Here is a 24,545-nt window from a genome sequence, read left to right as displayed (position 1 = left end):
CCCTCCCCACCCCACCACCAAAGCTTCTATTTCCTCTTAAATGCATGGCTAAAAAAAAGCAGTGTGTGCGCCGGCTGACAGAGGCTGGCATTCATTTCACCATCCTCCCTTGATTTCCCGAGAATGGTGAGGACTGTGGGATAGATGCCATCCTTCCCACTTCTGGGGCATGTCAAGCAGTTGACTGGCTACACCCTTGCAGTGCCCCTGCCTTGCCGCTCTCTGGTACACTCATGCGCATACAGTCTGCTGTGCACATTGTAGATTATACAGACTCAGTCTGACAGCTGTGACAGACACATGATCCCCATATTGTCCACTTAGTTATGAGAGATGAGCTTATCTGGTGGCCGTCACTGGAGCATCAGGTGTGGTGTGGTTACCACCCTGTGGCTTTGCCTGATGGTCTGCTGTATTCCCTGAACATAATGCTGGCACCTCTTGGTTGAGAGGAGATTTGTAGGAATCGTAAAGGATCCACGCCAAAAGAGAAATTGAGTTATATAAAATGTTTTGAGGAAAAGTAATATTAAGTTTAGTGTTTGGATTACTTGGAATAGAAAGAATCCCCATATTAAAAAAGCAAATTCCCCCAGTATACTTTCCACTAGTTATGAGAAAGGACATTTTTTTGGCTATAGGATCTTTTGGGTTATTTGTGACTTGAAAATTTTTCCCATTATTCTGGTGATATGTGTGCACGCTGGGCATTGAACCCAGTGCCTCAATGCCCAGCATCCTAGGTGGGGGCTCTGCCTTTGACGTACCCTTGCCTCTGGTCATCTGGTTTTTTATTTTCTTTTTCTTACCCTGAAACACAGCACTGACAGCCAAACCAAACAGCCTGATGTGAAGATAGATCCAGCCCTTACTGGCTCCTTCCCAACTGAGCACGCTTTGATGGCCAGTGTATAATAATATGAATCCCTTCTCTGAAGGCATAGAATTCCTAGTTATGGGACTGCTCAGATGGTGTTGAGCCCAGAGCCATTAGAGAAGACCTGCTTGCTTTAATGCAAAGGAGAAAAAAAGGCTTCAGGTTTCATTAACATGCCTTTTTTGTGGGGGGAGTAAGTGTTATCACTTAAAAAAACTGGGTTTTAGGGGCTGGAGAGATGGCTCAGTGGTTAAGAGCACTGACTGCTCTTGTAGAGGACCCGGGTTCGATTCCCAGCATCTACATGGCAGCTACAAACCATCCTTAACTCCAGTTCCAGGGGAATCCGAAGCCCTCTTCTGACCTCTGTGGCATTGCATGACATGGGTGCACTCACATACATGCAGGCAATACACTCATACACATAAAATAAAAATAATAAAAATAAAATATAAAAAAACCTGGATTTATTTCACAGTAGAGCTATTTCTGGTAAGAGCAGAGAATGATACCACAGCTGCCTTTGCAAGTACAAACTCCAACATCAAAGGTCACAGAATCCACAAACCCATGGAAAGGTTTCCCCAAGTGTCCCAGTTTGTCCCATGTCAGTGCTGCCATTTCATCTCAAGCCTGATGTCCATGAGCATCAAATCCAGCCAGGATCAAAGGATCATAGCACCATCTCATAGGAGCAAGCTATTAATAAGCCCTGTTTGGGCTTTCATTATACAACTTGTCACTCGATGTCGCTCTCAGCCAGAGTTGTTATTTTAAGAGCCTAAAAATAGTAGTGTTTTACTCGCTGGGGTGCCAGGAGGATTTTCCTGCAGTGCCAGACAAGCCATATGGAGCCTCTGCTGAGGGGAAATGAAAATATACCCCATCAGGTGTCCTGGGCCCCAGGAGGAAACGTTCCCTGAGAAGTATGTTAGTTCAGGATGTTGAGGGAAAAGTCAGACTGAATGTAGATGGAAGGGTAAGTTTTTGGGTGATGAATCATTTAAAAATTTTTAATTATTTTTATTTTATGTGTATGAGTGTATTGCCTGCATGTATGTAAGTGCACCTGTGTTGTTGCAATGCCCAAGGAGGTCAGAAGAGGGCATCAGATTCCCCTGGAACTGGAGTTATGGAAGATTGTTAGCCACCATGTGGGTGCTGGGAACCAAATCCAGGTCCTCTGCAAGAGCAGCCAGTGTTCTTAACCGCCGAGCTATCTTTTTAGCCCCGTGATGGATCCCTTTTAAAAATAATTGTTGTGGGGCTGGAGAGATGGCTCAGTGGTTAAGAACACTGGCTTTTCTTGAAGAAGACCTAGGTTCGAATCCCAGCACCTATGTGGCAGCTAACAACTGTACGTAACCCAATTCCAGGGGATCTGACAGCCTCTTCTGTCCTCTGCAGGCATTGCACGACACAGGACACAGGTGCACTTACCTACATGCAGGCATTTTTTCCTCACAGCCAAATTTATCAAATATTTCATTTTGAAAATTTTTCCTTTAGCCCTGGCTGTCCTGGAACTCATTATGTAGACCAGGCTGACCTCTATCTCACAGAGATCCACTTGCTTCTGTCTTCCAAGTTCTCGGATTAAAGGTGTGTGCTATCATGCCCAGCTTTATTTTTATGTGTGTGTGTGGTTGGGGGGGGTGTATGTGCACATGAGTGTAGGTACCCACAGAGGCCAGAGGCATTGGATCTCCCTGGAGCTGGAGTGATAGGTGGTTGTGAGCTACCCTCTATGAGTACTGGGAACTAAACTCAGGTCTTCTGCAAGAGCAGTGTGTGCTCTTAACTGTTGAGCCACCTCTCCAGCCCCTTTATGTATGTATTTTTTTTGAGACAGAGTCTCATGTTGCTCCAGTTTGGACTTGAACTCTGGATCCTCCTGCCTCCAACTCCCTAAGTGCTGGTACTGCACAAGTATGCCAGCATGCTCAGCTTCGTTGCCCTGTCTTTAAACGGTCCATGCCTGGATGAAGAGAATGTGCGTCTTGCAACCAAGACTGGGCAGATCCTGCATTCCTGTCACTGTGCTGCTTCATCCTGTCCATAAAAAGTACCTGTGAGGACTAGATGGGAAACACGCACAGTGTGTCGGATGTCAGTATTTTAAAGTTACTATATATGCATTTTATTAGCCTGCTAGTATTGCCTCAAAGACAAGTGCGTTATCTTTGGCTTGCCTTATAAAAGGATGAGACTGCTCACCATGCGTGAACTGTGTACTAGAACTTTACCTTAGATTTGCTTTACTTATGTAGCCTAGGCTGGCCTTGAGCTCACTTGAGATTCTCTTGCCTCAGTCTCCTCCTGAGTGTGTATTTGTCTTTGAATTTGGAATTTGAAAAACTCTTTCTCGTAACTTTGAGAACTTTCTTTTACTATGTGGTCTTTTTTCATTGACCTGTTCAATAAAAACCAATGAATTTGTCCTTTCCAAGTTTTTGTTTCTGTTTGCAGTGTTCCATCTGTCTCTAGAGCTCTGCTCAGAGCACCCACCACCCTCTCTCCTTTGCATCTTCTCTGTGATGGTTCCATGCTGGGTGCTCTGGTATACTCATTGGCTAAGTGTTCCTGCCCTGGCCTTGACTCAGTTTATGTTTGTAACCTGTCTATTAGTGGGCACTGACTGGCCTGACTCCTTTCATGTTTAGAACAGTTCTGGATTTACTGAAAGATTGTCATGGTAGTTCAGAGTTCTTAATACCCCACTCCTAGTTTCTCCTGTAATTGATGTGTTGTTGGTATGGTGCATCTATGAACTGACATTGGTGCATTAGAGTAGTAGGAAGAATATGGGCTCCAGTATTTGGCTGTGTTAGGTTATATGTAAAGGGAATTAAGATTGAAAATCAACCTTAAATTGGCAGTTATCCTGGATTGTGCAGGAGGCCCAGTGTAATTATACATTGTTTTGTACAGGGCTAGGGGAGAGACCAGGGCCTTGCACATGGTGAGCACGTGCTCTCCTTTGAGCTAGTCTTCGGTCCTTAGAAGGGTTATTATAACTGCAGGAGGTTTCTGAAGAGAGGTTCAGAGTGATGCTGGTATGGGAGAACATGGTTTGATGTTGCTGGGTTCAAAGATGGAGCAACGGGCCGTGAGCCAAATGAAGTGGGTGGCCTCAGAGGCTGGAGAAGGCAGCAAATGGATTATCTCCTGGAGCCTCCAGAAGGAACACACCTGTTGATACTTAGGTCGTAGCTCTGTGTGATCTATGTGAGGCATGGTTTACAGAACTGTGAGAGTAAATTTGCTTTGATTTCCTTTGCCCTAGGATCCCATTCAGGGTAACATATGACATTTAGTTGTCATCTAAACTGGGCTGTGACAGTTCCTCAGACTTTCCTGACTGTGGTTGATCCTGACAGCTCTGAAGATTACTAACCATGTATTCACACAATGTCTCTCAGTTGGGATTTGTTGTTTTTCTCGTAGTAGGTAGACTTTGGGAAGGAGACCACAGAGCTGAAGTGTCATTCTTATTCTTCCCCACCATGTCAAAACTGCACACTAATGGCATGATGCTGCTGTTGATGTTGACCTTGAGCATCTGGCTGAGGTCGTGCTTGTCAAGTTCATTCCCATAAAATTACTCACTCTGCTTTCCATTCTCTCTCTCTCTCTCTCTCTCTCTCTCTCTCTCTCTCTCTCTCTCTCTCTCTCTCTGTGTGTGTGTGTATCAGGTCCTACTGTCAGCACTACAGAAAGCTCCAAGCTTATCCTGCTTGTCTTTGCTTCAGTGCTAGAATGAACCATCTCTCCAAGGGGCCTTGGTTCTGTTACTGAACTTAGGGGTCGTAGTCTGTGCCCCAAGAAGCTAGGTTGGGTTACTTGCCTTCAAGAAGCCAATTAGAAGGACAAAGGGATGAAGAGATCTGTGACCCCTCAAGTCCATTTTCCCAAAGTGGCCACATTGAATAAATCTTTTTCCTGCTTTTTACTATTAATTTGGTTATTTTAATTGACTTATTAAAGATAGGTGCCCAAAACTGGCTTCTTGAGGCACAGACTGTGACCCTGAGTTCCATAACAGTGTAGTAGAAGCCAGATCTGGGAGTGAGGTTGTGCTTATTGCTTCTCGACATACTTTAGCTAACAGAGCAAGGGAATACATGTATGTATACTAACTTATATGTGCAAATATCTAGGGTTTTTTTCACATTATAGGTTAAGATGGCCTACAACTCACTGTGTAGCCCAGGATGGCCTTGAACTGTGGTAATCCTCCTGCATCAGCCTTCAACATGCTGGGATTACAAGCTTGAGTGTGCCACTATGCACAGTGAGATGAATCTATGTCACTGTGTTAGTCAGTGGTCTCCAGAGACAAAACCAATAGGATATATGAACACACATTCACAGTTACATAATGATGGGGATATGTTCTAAGAAATATGTTAATTACGTCAATGTCAGAGTATACTTATATACACACCGACATGATATTGCCTCTATACACTACATGGTGCAGCTTATTGCTCTGAGACTATGCAACTATAACCAATGGTATCTATATATCTTAAACACATCTGAACATTGAAAAAGACACAGTGAAAATAAACGTGATAAATGCTGTATCTACATGGGGAACTAACAGTGAATGGACCTTGCAGGATTGGAAGTTGCTTTGGAGAGTCAGTGAGGGAGCAGTGAGGGAGTGGCAGAAGGCCGCACAGTACACCACGTGCTCTTCAGGAAGACTGCACTTCGGCTACCCTAAATTTATACTAATATGTATTTTTTCAGGGGGCTGGAGGGATGACTGTTGCTCTGGTTTCCAAAGACGGCAGGAGGTGGTCCGGCTCTTAGAAGAGAGAGAACCCACCTTTTCTCTGCCTTTTTGTTCTGCTGGGCCCTTGGATGGTGCCCTCCTACATCGAGGGAGATCTTCCTTACTCAGTCCATTGATTCAAATGCCAGTTTCTTCTAGAAATACTTTTGGCATTTTGTCCAGAAATACTTCTGTAAAGCTAGCTATGTGGGTATTCTTTTGTCAAGGTAAAACCTAAGGCTAACCATGAAGGTAACCGTTTGTAGGTACAGCCAATCAAACATGAGTTCTTACTTGAATTTCCAACTCCTTTGTTACTTTGTTGATTATTCCACTTTCAGGCCTCACTGTTTGACTCTTACTTCAGTGAGAACCCGGGCTCTATCTCCATTGTCCTTTTCCTTGATGATTCATTTCTTGTGTCCATCACTTGGGAGGCAGAGGAAGATGGCTCTCTATGAGATCGAGGCCAACCTGGTCTGCATAGTGAGTTCCAAATCAGCTGGGCCTGCAAAAGACTAGTTATAATTCATCAGATAGTAGAACTGAGGAAATAGTTCTCTGGTTGCATTTGTGTTATTCACACTAGGACTTAGGCCATGTCTTAAGGTTGGTTATAGCTGTAGGTTCCAGGGCTTTCAGATTTCTCAGAGGTCTTTGTTTTGACCTTCCCTTTTGTCTTTGCACTTCATGAAAAATGTCTCAGATAGTCTGAGACTTGTAACTCTTTACCCTCATCCATGGTCATTATACTAGAAACTTCTGGGGTGTTGGTTTGGTATTGGGAAGGTATGGGTTCTATAAGTCATAACAATGGACCTGTGACCTTCACAAGTCCATACCAGTGAATGACCAGTTTCCTGGTCATTCTCACCTCTCTCCTTTGGGAACAGTAAAGCCAGAGAAGTATAGGAGTCAGACAGTGCTCATTCCTTAGCTTGGATAAAGCTCTGGCAGTTTCTCCCTGGAAGACTAGCTCTTTGCTGAGGAGCATACTGAGGATGTTGCATAATGGTTTCTCTTCTCTTCCCCAGCCTGGTGATGTTCCTGGCATTAAAGTCCATGCAGTTAGGGGTTCCCTTAGGACTATAGTCTTGGGACTTTCTTACTCTCATGCACTTAGTCCATACTCATAACCCAGCAGCTTACCAGCATATTCCTATAATTTATGGTTTCAGTACCAGGAAGTCTACCCCAACTAAGACTCTGGATTCTGCTGGCTGTCTCTGGATTTTGAAGTTATGGTTTGACCTATGAGCTCAGTTCTTTGACTCCAAGAAAAGTCCCTAATTCTCAGGCGGCTCAGCTTTTTTCTTGTGTGGGACGACTTCCAAGGTGTTTGCGTGGAGGACCTGAAAGTGGAAGTCCCCTTGTAACTTTCTGCTTGCCACCCACCCCATCATCCCACTAGTTGAAGAGGCTGGGCTGACATAAGACATCCTGACCCTTCAAAAGCACCTGAATCTTGTAGAGGGAAATAACACAGTTTCCAGTCAAAAGTCCCTGGTCTTGTGTGGCTGCACACCTCCCTTGCTTCCTTATTTCCATGGTTCCTAGAGTTCCTCAGGAGGCTGGGGGGAGTAGTTCAGTAGTAAGTGCCTGTCTAGCATGCATGAAGTACGTGGTTCAATCTCTAGCACTGCTAACTCACTGTGAGTTCCATAGCAGACATCTTACTTTGAAGTGCCAAGAGTATGTGCATGTGGGGATGGGTGGGGACATTTAGCTTGTCTTCTGTTCTAGCTTGTTTCTCTATTGCTGTGACAAAACACTCTGACCAATACCAACTTGAGGAGGAGAGGGTTTATTCGACTTACATCTCCCAGGTCACAGTTTATCAGGGAGCCCAAGGTAGGAACTCAGGGCAGGAACCTGGAGGCAGGAGCTGGAGCACAGGCTATGGAGGAACACTGCTTACTGGCTTGCTCCTCTGGCCCCTGCTCAGCCTGCTTTCTTAATGCAACACAGGCCCACCGTCCCAAGGGTGGCACCACCCACAGTGGGCTGGGCCCTCCCACATCACTCAACAATCAAGAAGATGCCCCACAGGCCACAGGCCACAGACAGTCCAATGGAGGAAATTCCCCAGTTGAGGCTCCCTCAACCCAGGTGAGTCAAGTTGACACTGAAGCTATCCAGCACATCTTCCTTCATCAGCTTCTCTATTACTCCCTCATCTTTGCTTTGCATCATTTCATTAGTCTTTGGTAAATACATCTTTAGCCCTCACCCCCAACAATTACTGATTAAATTCTGTACTAGGGGGAAGCCCCACTCCATCAGAGAGCTCCTGCACTCATCTGGAATGTGGGAGCAAACCAGGAAGGAGGCATGGATTCTGAGTGGCTAGAGGAATGCTTGCTATACACCCCTTATGCCTTTTTAGCATCCAAGTAAATAATGATAGTAATGGATTATAACCCAGTGGATACAACTGGGAAATATGATGGTATAATCATAAGTGAATAAACTGAGTATTTGAGGAGTAGGAAATTAACAGTTTTGCCACAGGATGGGTCTTGATTATGAAAAGGAATAACTTTATAGTGCAGAAGCTGCAGCCATTTAAGTAAGCGTGTGTGTGTGTGTGTGTGTGTACCCATGGAGGCCAAAAGAGGGTGTCATATCCCTTGGAGCTGGAGTTACAGGCATGTATGAGCTGCCACAGACTCAGACTCAGGTCCTCATGATAGAGCAGCAAGCTGCTGAGCCATCTCTCATCTCTTGAGCCCCAAACAACCAGTCTTAATCATGTAACTAAGCAAACATCACCAGGAACAAATAAAATCGTTTATCTGAGAGTGTGTTATGGAAAGGACCCTTGTCACTGTGGTTACTCCACAGACTGATAGCCTGAATCTAATTGTGAGTCAACATCAGACAAACCAAAACTGTGGGACATGCTACCAAAAACTGTCCTGTGATATCCAAAAATGTCAAGGCCACAAGAGTTGTTTGAAGTAAAATCTGAGATCCAAGGACCCCACCAATACCTCAGAAAGAACACGAGAAGAAAGTGAAAATAACTTGGCAAGGCAGATTTTATTTTTGCAAAAGGGTGTATTATGTGGTCATTCAGATCCAGCAAGCAAGAGTGTCTTTTCTCCATTGACTGGGGTTCAACCCCAGTCTTTTCTGGTTGGCTAATTTAAAAGAATCATTGCAAAGGGAGTGGGAGTGGTGTGGGCAGGTATTGCCTCAGGCCATCAGGTTTGGGACTGCATCAGGACCTTTCCTTAAAAGTCTTGCAGGGTATGGGAGAGATTAAAAGATTAGAATTCCTCATCATAAACCAAGTTTTACAGGGTTTGAAAAAAAAAAGGCTAATATTTAATGTTTTTTTCTTTTTACAAAGTCAAGATGTTCCTAGATGCCACAGAGCAAAGAAACACAACAGCTAAAACAGTGTGTGACTGCACTGAAGCATTGCAGAGAAGGATAGTGCAGATGGGTCTCCACTTCCAAGGACTAGACTTGAGATTAAAAAAAAACTGTAATGGTGTAAAGGTGTTCTGCATTCAGTAGAAACTACTTGGAATTTGGCTATTTTTCTAGATAGGTGCTATAATCCTTTTATGATTCTGGGCAGTGGTAGCTGGCTTCCAGCTTCCAGCCAGTCCCAGGGTTGTGTCTCCCAGAGGAAACAGGTGGCACCTACAGTTGCTATGCTGCTGAGTCGGATACTCTGTAGTTTGGTTACATGTAGTCAGTCAATGCATTTTTGACTTAAGATGGGCTCGTCAGGGTCTACTCCACGGTAGGACTTGAAGAACATTTTGTCAGCATAAGGAATGTGTCCACATTAGTTTTTAAAATTTGATGGTTGTCCTGCAGTTATATAAGAAAATGCTGTTGTTCAGTATTTGGGGAAGATGGGCTTGTTAGATCAGTAACTTTTTCTCTAATGATGCAATTTTTCTTCACCTTTGAGGTTGTTAAACAGGAAAATACACATTACTTGCCTGGGAATCTTGGACCCCTATTCAGGGCCCACTCATTAGGAAGTGGGTAAAGAAAGGTGAGGGTCTTAATCTTTCAGGCAAGAACAGATGTGTTTGTTTGACTGCCCTCAGTTCTGGGTGCTGTTCCTCAGAGCAGAAAGCCAGTCCTTCCTTCCCATGATATAGATGCTTTAGAGTCTTTGAAGGACTTTGATGGGTTTTCTTAGTTGCTTCTCATAGTCCTTTCTAGAGTGGGCAGAGATACCATTCCATATTTGGGGTGAGGATCATGATAAAATAGTAAGGGCAACACAGTACTTTTTATGGGTCAGGCAGTACTTCAAGTAATAGATATGGTAACTTGTTTAACTCTTAACAATTGCCCTTAAGAGGTAGGGAGGCAGAGGCAGGCGGATCTCTGTGAGTTCGAGGCCAGCCTGCTCTACATAGCAAGTTCCAGGCCAGCTGGGACTATGGGGAGACCCTGTCTCAAAAAGATTAAAAAAAAAAAAAAGAGGTAGTATACTATGGTTATTTTATTTTACAAACAAGGAATATTGTTGCACAAAAGTTACCTAAAGTCACAGAGCTTGAAAATGGTGGAAGCAGGGTTCAGATCAGAAAAAATCTGACTCCAGAAACACCACTCTTATTTTCTAGGCTGTGTTGCCTTAGTTGGCTTAGGTGACTAACTGATCTGAGGCCCACTCTTCTTTTACTGACTGAACCAGTGAATCAGAACTGGATGCCTATAGGAAATGGATGGAGCTCATCTCTTGTGTGATGAAGGATGCATGGGAGTGGGCTGGTATGTGTCCCCTGCCTGACCTGGTTTGGCCTATCCTGGGCTCACAAATACACTTTCTCCTCTCTCCCTTTGAAGGTCGCCTAGTGGGTGCCCTGGATGCAGTACTGGATTCCAGTGCACGGGTTGCCCCGTTTCGAATTCTGCTTCAAGTTCCTGGGTCCCAGGTGTATTCTCCCATAGCATGTGGTGAGTTACTGAATGGATCAGACGTTTACTGGGCCATAGCTACTGGTGAGTCTTTTCCAGTTGGAATGTTCCAAACCTTATAGTGGAAGCATGCCAAGTGTCTGCATGTCGGTGAAGTTTGAAAGGTAACCCCTCTGGAACCCTGTCTGCTTCAGAAGTTCTCTTCCCTCTGTTTTCCTTCAGTTACCTCCTCCCCCTTCCCATTACCCTCTCCACTTTCACTTCCTCCTCCTCTTCCATCTCCTGTTTTTTCTCCTCCTCTACTTCTTTGTCTCCCTTTTAACCATCAAAATCACATAAAGGCCGAGAACTTGGGCATGCCAGGCTTTCGAGTCCTGTCTGAGAGCACTCATGTTGATGCATACGAATTGAGCCATTTTCTTTGTAATCTTGATTCTGACTTAAGTGTGCCCACAAGTGTGTACACCCGCTGTATTGATAAGGGGACAAAGTCTTAGGACTGTATCTGACTTGGACAGTGTTCACTCCTTGTTCCACATATGCATCAAGAGAATGAGTTGTTGGGCTACAAGTTGCTGAGGGAGTTTAGAAATCACCCACTTTTCTACCTGAGGTTCTGTTCCTCCAATAGGCACCCCCTGGTGTTCCATTGAGCCCCTAAGTTCCTCCAGGATGGATCCTTCATAGCCCAAGAACTATTTTCTGTTCTAAACAAAATAGTATATTTTCTATACAAGTAATATGCCTTATTATCATCTGAAACCCTTCATCTAATCCAGTGTTGATCTTCTGTGTACCTATATGTGTGTAACCATACATCGTTTAGCTTTGCTTTTCTCTTAACACTGTATTTGGTACTGTAAACTTTGCACATCACCTCCTGTGCTAACCACACTGAACTTTTTCGTTGGAAAAATGACGAAAGTATGAATAAACTTCTCTTTCCCATCTGCTGCCTAGTTCTAACCACTGCTAATATCTTAGTGTGCTCTTTTCTACGCTGTTTTATTTTATAAACTAGGGCAGATAACTCTGTATTTATTTGGAATGATTTTTTAAAGTGATTTATGTCACAGAAGCTGCGACTGCATGCATAAGACCTGCACAAGATCAAGCAGCCAAAGTCCCAGTGTGGACCTGGGAAGGGTTCATGGAGCTCCACTCCTCACTGAGGAGCTATTGGCAATGGATGGCTGCTGGAGGAGGGACAGTCAGTTCTCTTCAGGGATGCAGCTCATGAGAGGCTGCCCAGGTTCCAGGAGATGGTCCTAAACCATACACATACACGTAGCACAAAGGGACTTCATGGGATTTAAAAAAAAAAAATCCCATGAAGTTAGGAGGCACAGGTGGTAGGGATAAAGAGAAGGGACGGCAGGGGTTGGCACTGCCGAGGGTCTTTTCTTGGCTCTGTTTCTTTGCCAGGTAAAAAAATTACAAGACAAGTTTATAGTTACAGCACACAGCTGAGGCTTAGTGAAGCAAAAATAACACTCAACACAGCACATAAAGAGACAGATTCCCTGAAAGCAGAGGGGTCCAGCACTGGAGCATTGCCTACCCCCTAGGAGAGTCTAGGCTTTTATATTTTATAGGGTGGGGGTGGGTGGGACAGGACTGGGCTCTCCTTTCCACCTTTGGATTCAACAGGGTAGGGTGCATGTGGCTGGTTGGTCCACTCATATGAAAGCAGGAACCTGACTGGGTAAAGCAAGGCCAGGAAGAGTGAAATTCCTGCTAGAGGGAGTCTACTGACAGGGAAGGGTGGGAAGCCCACCAAAAGGGCTGTCTTTGGATAAGAACCTGAAAGTGGGCCATCTTGGATGAAAGTGATGAAAGTCAAAGTAATTGGAACCCAGCTGAATCTAGTCTGGGGCTTTCTTTTCTATCTGCCCAATTTAGAATTATCTCCTATTCTTCAGAATGGAGGGCAGATTTGATCAAAACACATTATTTGCATGTATAAAAATTTTCAAACAATAAAAAATGTAAAAAGTGATCTATGTTCTTTGTAAAGAAATCAACATTGAAAAGTACAAAGAAATCTGTTGTCCCAAACTCCAGCCACTCTAAGGAACTTATACTTACACTAGGTGAACATCATTTTGGACAGCTTTTTCTTTTTTAAATATTTTTTGTTATTTTTATTTTATGTGTATAAGTGTATTGCCTGCATGTATGTGAGTGCACCCATGTTGTGCAATGTTGTGGACATCAGAAGAAGGCTTCGGATTCCCCTGGAACTGGAGTTAAGGACGGTTTGTAGCCCCAATGTGGGTGCTGGGACTCGAACCCAGGTCATCTGCAAGAACAGTGTTCTTAACCACTGAGCCATCTCTCCAGCCCCCCAGTTTGGACAGCTTTTTAGTGGGTCAGACAAGGTCAGTTACAGAGGTGGACAGATGGGCTGTTATAAAATCTGACTTGTGTGACAATGCAGCTTTATAATGAAAGTATTTCGTTTCAATAGAAGGAAAGAAACCAAAGTGAAACTAGAAACTTTGTTAAAACTTCAAATACATGTTTCTTTATCACAAGAGAGATTATTTATCTAGAAAGTTCAAGTGAGGTTAAGGTAGGGACTTTTGCAAATATTACAAGGTTAGAATTGCAGTTATTAAAAACTGTTTCCGTTCTGCCAATGTTCTCTGATGCCCCGCCCTATAGGACAAGAATGCAGCATTCTTGGTCTCTCCTCTATTTCCCTTTTTTAAAAGAGCTGTTAGTTTTATGTTGTAATTCCCACTGAGCCATGCAACTGTATTTTCCATTATGGTTATTATTTGGTGTATGTGTTTGCACACTTTTTTTGTAGGCTAGAGGTTGATGTCAGGTGTCTTCTGTCACTCTCCACCATATATTTTTTTTGAGACACTGTCTCTCACTGAACCTGGAGCTTGTGGAGTGGGTTAAACTGGTTGGCCATCAAGCCCTAGGTATCTGCCTGTCTCTGTCCTACCCAGTGCTGAGGTTACAGATGTGCTGCTGTGCCCAGCTTGTACTTGGATGCCAATGATCTGAACTCAGGTCCTCATGGTTGTGTAGCAAGCACTTTGCTGAGCCACCTCCCCAGCCCGTTTTCCATTATTGTTTGGCTCAGTTCTTCATGTTTGTTGAACACTTCTTCTACTCATGATTTTTTCCAAGCCTGGAATCTTTTATTTTGGTTCATTTCTTAATTGACTGAATTTCTACTTTCTTCTGAATACTGTCTCATGGGTGTCCTCTTCTGTGAATATATTCACATTTGCACATGTCTGCCTTTGGTTTTTGAATCTGGGATACTTTGACTGGGTATCATAGTCATAGACCACAGTCTAGAGCTTGGAGTTAGCCTCGGGGTCTTTTAGTATTTGATATGATAACCTGGACTTCAGGTTCATCTTATTGCTCCCTCCCTACTTGTGGATTATATGCTTTTCATAATGCAAGTCTGTGTCACTGACGGAGAATAGCGACTAAAGCTGTTACTCTAAGAAGGCCGCTTTTTGGAACATGGTGTGTTCTTTCAACTAGTGATCTCTTTAATTGTTGCAGGATAACTTCTGTGTCATTCTTCATATAAATAATATTTTAAATTTTATTTTACCTGACATTTATTGCATCCTTCCCTTTAAAGACATTTTATATTGGATAGCTATTGTTTGTACTTCATTTTGGCATTTTTTTATCTTTTTTAAATCTCTGCTCTCCATTCTATTCAAAATTCTTCCTTGAAATAATAATTTAATCTTCAATAGTATATTCTGAACCATTCTACTTTTAATGTAGTTTCTTTTGCCTTTTTAAAATTGTGTGTGTGTGTGTGTGTGTGTGTGTGTGTGTGTATTTCGTGCATGTATGCAAGTGCACCTGTGTCCTGCAATGGCCACAGAGGACCGAAGAGGATATCAGATCCCCTGGAACCGGAGTTATGGATGGTTGTTAACCGCCATGTGGGTGCTGGGATTTGAACCCGAGTCTTCTGCAAGAGCAGCCAGTGCTCTTAACTGCTGTGCCATCTCCAACCCCTAACTTACTAGTTTCTCGTGTTGTGTTTTGATCAGCAGTTGTCTCCAGTCTCCTTTTCACCTCTTCATCTCCTCTGAGAGTGCTTGTATTGAACTCCTGCTCTCTGTACTTGGAGCATGAAGTGTCCATGAGCATCTCCTTCTGCTCTGGACCCTTCTGTCTGCACTTGTCTACTTTCTTTGCTGCTGAATGTTCGTGTGCTTGCTGCCTTGCTCTTTCTTTTGCTGGTGCTTAGGGACCATGACCTCAGATGCTTTGTTGGCATAGCATAGTGGATCTTTTTGCTTGTTTTGGGGGAGTAGAACAGAGAGGACTAGATTGGGGGCGGGGTGAGACAGTAGGATACTCATCTTTCCTCATAGCTATTCTGGGGTGCACTCTACCTCAAGTGAAAGACTGGGTCTCCCTCTGGATTTGGAGCTTTGGATGTGAATATTTAGGTTTTTGTCTCCTCTTTAGATTGGCTTCTAGGAACTCCCAGAAATGAGGTAGGAGTCACCCCACATCTCTGCTGTCTTCATATATGTACATAATGTGTTTCAGACATGTTCACACTATGCTGCCCTCTCTTGCCTTTTTCCCAATACTGTTAATCTCTTTCCTTTTCCTAACCCCTCTTCAATTTTCATGTCTTTTTCTTTTTTGAGGGGTGGGGCGCTGAGTGGACTACTGCACTGTGACAAGCTCTGGGGCCCTGGAAGGATGAGGCTTCCCTGTCATTACAATGTGTGGTGGTCTCCACCAGACATGGTCTTGTTCTGCACTTCAGAAGTCCAGCTATCCAGCCATGCTGGGCTCTGTACTGGCTGTTCTTATTCCCATGTTAGATGTAGTTATGTCCTGATGGTTTTGGTCAGCGGTCCTTAGATTGATGCATTGTTGAAACACACATCTTACTCTTCACCATGGCCCTGTACACAGAATGGATTGTTGTCCTTATCTGATTTCTAGGAAGCAGAAGAAACATAGACAAGAGTGGCAGGACTTAGAGTTATCTGGCTAGAATCATCTGAGACCAAGTTGCTTATACAGTCATTTGACTCCTTTTATTGTTAGTTGAGGCTTGGTAGGGATGTCTTCTGGTTCCTGGAAGAAGACTTCATAAGGCCACAGAGGTGGCCAGAGTGGCTGTCCTTTTAGGAACATGTCAGGCTTGTATGGAGGGACTCTAGCAATGATCATGTCTTCACAGACCTGAATTTGAACTTTCACCAGCCTGATGTTCCTGGTAGCCTGAGTACAACTTTCCCCTTGCTAGCAAGGTCTGTCCCATGGATTGAGTGGAATGGAGAGAAGGAAGGAGCCCCAGTGTAGCTGGGAGGATCAAGAGCATGGTTTCCATGGGCTTGTGCAGGATGTGCAAGGAGAGTCTGGATGCTCCCTGAGTGAGCAGAGGCATGCTCACTGGGAGGGTGTATGCACAACAAGCCTCACTATCTGCAGGCTCAATATCTGCACATGCAACCAACCATGGCTTAGAACTATCAGGCAAAGCTTAGCAACAGTCTCTGTTCCAAAGGCCAAAAATGTTGAAAGTATTTGGGAGCTTAAATCTAATCCTTAAAAGATTTTAGGGTTACCTCTTCCGAGGGGGGAATGTTAGAGTAGCAAAAAGCCCCATTTAAAAAAAAAAAAGAAGAAAGAGTACATGAAGTTATCAGAAAAAAAGTGATGGGGCAGTATGGGAGGAGTTGGAGGGGAGGGAGTGGGCATGGATTTGACCAAAACACCTTTTATCCATGTATGAAATTCTCAATAAATTATTTAAAAAAACTATCAGACAAAAACTGTTATATGTACTGAACATGTACAGACTGTTGGTATTCCATAAACAATATGGCATGACAACTAATTATGTATCACTTTGTGCTAGGCACTATAAGGAATCTAGAGATGATTAAAAGTATATGGGAGGATTGTAGAAGTTACATACAAATATCACACCATTTTACATAAGCGTCTTTAGATTCTGTTATCTTTGGGAGGTCCTTCAGCCTGTCCCCTGCAAATACTGTTTGAAAGCAGCAACAACTCTTAATATTTTAGATTTGGAAGATGAAAACAGAAATCATTTTGAAACTCCAAAGATCATTTAAAAAATGTAGACACAATTGCTAATCAGAACATGGTGTATGTTATTAAAAGTTGAGAATTGCAAGAGTTAATCCTTTCCAGCTTTAAAATAACTTTCCCATACCTTGCTAGTTCACCCTCTTTCTCTCAACAGCAAGCTAAAGGTAACAAACCCGACTTTGGATAGGGAAGATCTGAAGCACAGGAAGCCGACCACTTGCCAGGGTCACACCAGGCGCCGGGGTGCTATGTGGGCAGCTTAGCCGTAGGCGCTGACAGAATGTACTTTCAGACTGTTCTTTCTGACGCACGGTCCCTTATCCGTGCCCTTGACTGTGGCTGGTGTTTTGCTTTCTTGCATTCTGCCTCACTGTTTGCTTTGTCTTTGCATAGTGGATTTTATTAAGGGAGGAAATGTTCCCGGGTGGGCCAGATTAGCATTTTCCTGAGCTCCATGCCAAGGTGGCAAAGGACGTGCCAGCTCGTTCTTTGAGCATAGGACACACAGGGTGCTTCAAGGAACATCTAGAAGGTAGCCCAGAGGGAGGAAAGTGGGAGCTTTTTGGGTTCACACTCTGAGGTCAGGCAGTACGAGTTGTTACACTTGTTTTCAGTAGCTAGGCATTTCCTTGAAACAACTTTGACTGGAATTTTCCACACCAGGTTCAGTGGAAGAGGGGTGCCAGTGAACTTTTTTTTCCTGTCATGGAGATATTTTCACCAGGCTCTTTTTTAAAAGTAATTTTGCTTATGTACAAATAATAGCATTCATTGAAGGAAGAATTCTTCCTTCTGTGATGATTGTTGTTAATGAGTTAAAAGCAAATGAATGCTGAGATCAACTTGTAGATCTAGGACATTTTGAGGTCAAAAGTAATGTTAAAAATTATCTTTAGAGCCCAATGTGTTGGTATATGTCTGTAGTCCCAGCTACTCAAGAGGCTGAGGCAGGAGGATCACCTGAGTTCATGAATTTGAGACTAGCCTGACCACATAAGGAGAACAACCAACCAACCAAATAAAAACTCAATCCCGAAATCAAAGATTGCTTGACTTCCAGTGTAGGTCACAAGTTGTCAACAGAGGAGACATACGGGAGGGGGTCCTTAGCAAGATTTAGTTTCATTCTTTTTTGTTTTCAGTAGATGAAGAGATATTGAGGCACAATGGTTCCAGAAAGATAATCTGACAACTATTAAGTAATTCCTTAGTGATGAGAAAAGGACGGTGTAGGAGAAGATGTGGTGGCTTCTTGTGCTGTGTGCTGCCCTTAAGGACTTTTTTTCCTTGGTTGTGTGTGTCCTGCTGGAGTCAGTGATGTCCCAGAGTACTTGAATTAAGGTGACTCTTTCTCTGGCTTCTGTGCCATAAGTTAGAACCTAATATATCTGAATTGCCTGGAGCTGGGAACAGTCCTCCTTAAAGATTACAGGCTGAGTATCTCTTGATCTAAATGCTTGGATCCAAGATGTTTCAGATTTTTTTTTTTTGATTTTGGAATATTTGTATATGCATAATGAAATATTTTGGGAATGGAACCCATGTCTAGACAAGGAATTTTTTTGTTTCATACATACCTTATAAGTAGCTATAGCCCAAAGGTAATTAATTATACAGTCTTTTAAAGTAATTTTGTATATAAAACCAAGTTTCACTGTGTGACATTTCCTACTTGTGGCATCATGTTGGTGACCCAAAAGCTTTAGATTTGGGGAGATTTTAGATTTTTTGAATTAGAAATGTTCAACCTGTATTAATAAGGAAACATACAATGAATCTGAAATTTTCTGTCCTGTTTTTTCATCCTGTGAATTTACATTCCTCATAGATGGGGGTCACATGTCCCTGTTTTTGCCTTATTTTCTAAGAAGAAGTTTGTAATTTTTTCCATTATAAAGGTTTTAAAAAATTAAATATGGGGGATAGAGAGATGACTCAGCAGTTAAGAGCACTGGCTGTTCTTGCAGAGGACCTGGGTTTGATTTTCAGCACCCACACGGCAGATAACAATTATCCTTAACTCCAGTTCCATGGGAATCTAAAGCCTTCTGACCTCCACAGCATTGCATGGCCTGGGTACACTTACACACATGCAGGCAATACATTCATACACATAAAATAAATAAATAAATAAAATATTAATAAAATGGTTCTTTGACATTTTCACATATGTATAAAATGCATTCTAATTACTCTCATCTCCCACTCCTGTCAACACCGCCTTCCTCCCTATGAATCTCTTTCCCACATTAATATTTTTTTGTTTTGTCAGCCACTGAGTTGAACCAGGGCTATCTGGCCATGGGGTGGAATGATCCATTGGAGCTTCGTGGGCTCATCAATGAGTATACAACTGAAGACAGTGATTCCCCTTCTCAAAGAATCTTTCAGAAGCAAGTGGTTCAGCAGGGAGGGGAAGGGCTCCATGAGCCCCTCCCCACCTGGAACTGATTCTTGAGAGGGCCAGTCTTGCATAGGCCCAGTACAAGGAACTGCAGTTACTTTGAGTTCAAGATTGCAGTGGCTGTGTTACCCAGAAGGGACTTCTCAGCCCTTCTCTGACTCTAACATGCTTTCCACCCACTCTTCAGTGATGTTCCCTAAGCCTTAGAAGGGGTGTACACATCCTGTTCAGCACCTTGAGCTCTGTATTCACTGCCATGTACTGCAAAGAGATGCTTCTCTCATGGAGGCTGCGAATAGCATTGTTTAAGCATAGATGTTTAGCAGACAATTTGAAGCTGTCATTGTAACCAAACAACAGTAGTAAGTTCCCTGATAGGGCCTGTGACTTTCTAGCCATATGTTTTTTGTTTTTTTTTTTTAATCAGGTTTACAGTACCATGCATGGGTTCCTGTCTATAAAGGTTTTAAAAGGGTGTCAAGTCATGAGGACTGTAATGAAATCCTGCTGGCTCCTCACATGTGTCAGTATCTAGGTTTTACCTAGAGTGCTTTTGTTTTAAGTTTTCTTTTTCCTAACCTGAAGTAGTTTAAAAAAGATTCTAGAAATTGTGATATTTCCCCCCTATAAATTTGAATAAACATCTCGAAAAGTTTGGCCATTCTCTATAGTGTTGACACCAAAATAAAAGTTAACTGGACTCTGTTGGCACTTGAACTCAGCTGAGTCTTGGGCTTCCTGCTTACTTCACAGGTCTGGCTGGTTCCATCTGTGTCTAAGAACCACATCTGATGTTTTGCTTGCTTTTCTCAAATCCTTCCCAGTCAAGGAAGACCCCATCCTTTCCCCTTTCCCCTGTGCCTTTTGAGGAATTACCGACTGGATGACGAGATTGGGCCCCTAGAGGATGCCTGTTGTACTTGTCTGTTTCCTTACTCAAATGTTAGCTCAGTGTTCTAATCTTCCTATTTCCTAAAAACTGGAAACTCATGAAATTGTAATTTAAGTTCAACTTTTTTTTTTTTAAGGAAGAATATTTAAGTAGGTTTGCATGCATAATTTGTCCTCCATGTGTGTATTGCTTGCGTGTCTTCCCCTTAGTGAGGCTAGGATTGGCTGAGGGGGGAGGTAACGTGATAGCTTTCACAGCGTAATAGCTTTCACATAGTATCTTAGATATATTTTAACTGTGCTTTCAGCTTCCTTAATCTTTTTTTTCCTATAACGTTTATTTACCTTTAATTCCATCCAGTATATTTGTCATTTAAAAAATTTACACAGAATCACCAGGTCCTGAGGCCCTTCTCTATCTTTTGAACATCTGGAGTGTATTTCTTTTTCTTGAAAAAATTAATTTACTTTTATTTTATGTGTATGAGTGTTTTGCCAGCATGTATGTAAGTGTACCACATGAATACTATACCCATGGAGGCCAGAAGAGGGCATTGGATCCCCTGGAACTGGAGTTACAGACAGTTGTTAGCTGTCATGTGGGTGCTGGGAACAGAACCTAGGTCCTCTGCAAGAGCAGCCAGTGCTCTTAACCGCTCACTGAGCTGTCTCTCTGGCCCCGAGAGTGTGTTTCTCATAGCTGTTTCTGCCCTCTGCTGGTTCTGTTGCCTTGCCATTTCAGGTTCTGTTTCTGATTGGTTTGTTTTTATTTGCTTCTAGGCCTTTTCTCCATCTTCTATTCCTGTTTCTCTCTCTGAGATATGCATCTGGTGTTACTGTTCAGTGATGGTTTATCTTAATTATATGTTAAAATTCTGTTTTCCTTTCAGTGTTTGAGAATGACTTTGTCTTACTTTATATATTGTAAATAGTAATTCTTTTTTTGAGGGAAAAGGACAAGAAAATTATGTATAAAGAAATACTTGAAATACAATAATATAAGTAAGAATCCACAAAATCACAATGATATTCTTGTGAAGGGAATTGCTTTAGATTTACAGGTTTAGGTCTGGTGGTATCCAGAATGTCAGATTTCTAAAAATAATATTTTTCCCCCCAACCCTGCCTTTTTCTCATTGTTTTTGTTTGTTAGGTTTTAGGTGTTTTTTGTTTTTGTTTTTTAAACAAGCCTCTTATAACTCAGGCTGGCTTGGAGCTCACTATGTAATCAAGGGTAACCTTCAAGCTGATCCTCCTGCATTACCTCCTAAGTGCTAGGATTCCCGGTATGCACCACCATGCTTAGTTTATGTTGTGCTGGGGTTCAAACCCAGGGCCTCATGCATGCTAGCTAGGCACTCTACTCCCCCATCCCTGTTTGTAATTTTTGCTTGGATGCTTTGTACCTGTGTCATTCTTCATGGGGTGTGTGTGAGCGACAGTGGTGATGTTGCCCATGGAGGCCAGTTTTTCAAGCCCCTCTGTATCTGTATGGCTTTGGACAGTAGATGGTTAGTGTGTGGTGAGCAGAGGAATCTATTGCTATTTCAAAGGACCAGATCAGAACTATGCACACAGAATTGCCATTTTGTGGTACATTGAGATTTAGGTGGCTAGGAAAGGCAATGAATCCAGTTGAGTGTTTATTAAGTAGAGAGAAACAGTTGCTTTTCTAAAACTGAAGCTTAGATCAGGTTATTTATGACTGCGTTTGTGCAGAAGCCAAAGGTATAGACAATGAGATGCTTGTTGTATTTCCTGAGAAGATCCCTGAGGAAAATCTAAGAGAATAACTGTTGTGTGTGTTTCAGTATGACTCAGCTGCTTCCATCCACCGTGACATCTCAGGAGACCAGGGCCCCCAGAGTCACATGAATGTGCTGTAGGGTTGGCTTTTTTTCGTACTTTTTTACTTCTTTCATAGAAAATGGAATAACACTACCTACCTTGTGATAGTGTTTTGACATGGTTTTGAGTATATAGCAAACCTAACACATGCTAGGCCTTCGAAACTGTCCTCAGCTAGCTGCCTCTGGTTGTTCCAGTGTAGAACTGGTTATTCACAACTTGTCACTGTTGTTTGTTCTGTGGTCTCAGGTTAGGTTCCCAAAACTGAATTTATAGTTCTGATTTTTCCACTGGTCTTTAATTATTTTGGAAAATGGAAAAGTCTACAAAACGAGAGGCCTTAACAAAGTGTTATAATTTTGCTATTGATCTTGTTGCAGTTCACCACTGCTATACATTTTTGGTTTTAGACAGCTATGTTAGTTCATTAAAATTTCCATAACAAAACCCCACAAACTAGGTACTTAAACAGCAGAAATTTATTTTCTCACAGTTCTTGAGGCTGGAAGTCCAAGGTGATGGTGCAACAGGACCATGTTTTTCATGAGGCCTTTGCAGATGTTTACCTCTTTGCTTATGTGACCTTTTCTCTGTGCATGCATATCCCTGGTACCTGCAAGGACACCAGCCCTGCTGGATCTGGCCTGTGTTGTCATGAATCCAGTTACCTCTGAAAAGCTATTTCTTGGGGTGAGGGTGTTAGCATATGGATGTGAGGAGGCACAGCAGTTCTCCTCTGTCTTGGTTATGGAAGGGTCCAACAGAAAGAATGGATATACTCCTGTAGCATTCAATAAGTATGCCAGCTGTGTTCAGCCCATGGTCTGTGGGCTGCATGTGTCTAAGCATATCTATGAATGTGGCCCACACAAAATTATAAACTTAAAACATGAGGTATTTTGAGACTTCTTTTTTGCAACTCAATTGCATGGTTCTTTGATTTTAAAACCACATATTTGTGTGTATGTACATGTGTGGGCACATTTGTGCTATGGCATGAATGTGGAGGCAGGAGGACAACTTGTAGGAGTCAGTTCTCTCCTTCTACCATTTAAGTTCCAGAGATCAATCTCCACCATCAGTCTTCATGGGGAGTGCCTGCACCTGCTGAGCCGACTCCCTGGCCCCATTTGTATGCAGTTCTTGAGTGTAAACTTTGTAGATGATAACCCCATGTCACAATGTCAAAAGACTGCACATGCCTATAAGGTCTCTTACCTTTGTGCCTGTACAATAGATGGCATGTGCCTTCTTAGTTCTCTAATTTACCTTTCCCAACGCTGTGTATCAGTGCAATGCAATGCTTTTCAAACTGGACATGACCTGCAGGTAGAAACGTATTTAATGTGTGTAATTCACAGAGAATTCATAATTCAGTGGCTAGTCTTACCAGGTGGTACACATTCTATTTCAGTTCTATTTCTTTTTTTAAAGATAGTTTCTGATGGGCTACTTTATAGAATTGGGATAATATTGCCACAGCGCAGGCTCAGAACTACCGTATGTGATATACGGGGTCAGGGATGTGCATTCAGCTCGCCTTAATTTATGGTCCTTATGAAGCCCATTCTAAGATTTCCCTGCAGAGGAAATTCTAGTTTGGAAAATTTCCCTGCCATTTGGCAACTTCTGTAGGAAATGGACAGTGGGGTGGAAAAGTTTCATCATCATATTGATTGTCTTTGTTGGGAGACAGCTAGGTCTTCCATTCAGAAGAACAGCAGTAAAATCTCACTGTGGCTCAGAGATAGATAGGTTTTATGTGTTAATTTTCTGTTTTTTTATTGTGGGGTATGTTTTATTTAGGATTATGTATCCTTGTCATAAGCATTATGACATTACATAGAAGCATTTTTTTTTAATAGTAAAAGTCTAGCTTTTCAATGTCTTATTATTAAGTCTTCATTCCACAGGAGTATGTTGGGTTGGGGCTTGATTATAGTTTTATTCATGTTATCTAAATTTTCAATTGAGGGGGCTGGAGAGATGGCTCAGCAGTTAAGAGCACTGGCTGCTCTTGCAGAGGACCTGGGTTCGGTTCCTTGCACCCATTTGGCAGCTAACTACCATCTGTAACTCCAGTTCCAGAGGATTTGACAATCTCTTCTGACCTCTGTGGGCACTGCATGACATGGGTGTACTTACATACATAGAGGTGATACACATAAAACTAATAAGTAAAATATTTAAATGGTTAGTTGAGGCTGCTTTCAGCTAGCTATAAGTAATTAATGTTAGCCTCTGGGAGCTTTGGTGGCAGGCTAATGAAAACCTGAGTCCCAGGGGCTGGAGCAATTACTTCGTGGTTAAGAGCACACACTGTGCCTGTAGAGGACCCAAGTTCTGGTCCCACATTGTACAGCTCACAGCTGCATGTAACTCCAGCTCTAGGGCATCTTGCACCCCTTCTGGATTCCGTGGGCACCTGCATACATGTATACACACGCACACGCACACGCACACGCACACGCACACACAACTTAAAATAAAACAAATCTTAAATCTGTATCCCAGTGCCCAGGAAAATGCATTCAGGAAGAAGGTCTGAGCTCCTGCGTAGTGCAGGCACAGAGCAGCTTCTTCAGTGCAGCTTAGCAAGTCCTGGACCCGGGCGTGGCGTGTGTAAATGGTGTGTGGGAGGACTCCAGGGCACTGCAAGGTGGTAAATATCTGACTTGCCCTTCATTTGAGCTTCCATTTCCTTTTTGTCTCTTCTTTACAGATCAGCAAGCTAGTTCTTGGAACAGCCTAGAACCACAAAG

At 42.8% G+C, this 24,545-nt stretch overlaps 1 protein-coding gene across 1 annotated transcript in view; it reads left to right on the top strand.

Annotated features, from left to right (window-relative positions):
- Tbc1d8 (TBC1 domain family member 8) overlaps window positions 1-24,545 on the top strand; it is a 107,891-nt gene that overhangs the window by 33,125 nt on the left and 50,221 nt on the right. Inside the window, exon 2 of the mRNA XM_008845880.3 lies at window positions 10,485-10,595. Coding sequence (XP_008844102.1) covers window positions 10,485-10,595 — 111 coding nt within the window. The remainder of the gene's footprint in view (window positions 1-10,484; window positions 10,596-24,545) is intronic.

This window comes from Nannospalax galili, unplaced genomic scaffold (genome assembly GCF_000622305.1).
Source record: "Nannospalax galili isolate Female #2095 unplaced genomic scaffold, S.galili_v1.0 scaffold182, whole genome shotgun sequence".
Lineage (NCBI taxonomy): Eukaryota > Metazoa > Chordata > Mammalia > Rodentia > Spalacidae > Nannospalax > Nannospalax galili.
Note: the sequence above shows the minus strand (reverse complement) of the source record. Positions and strands in the feature narration are given on the sequence as shown.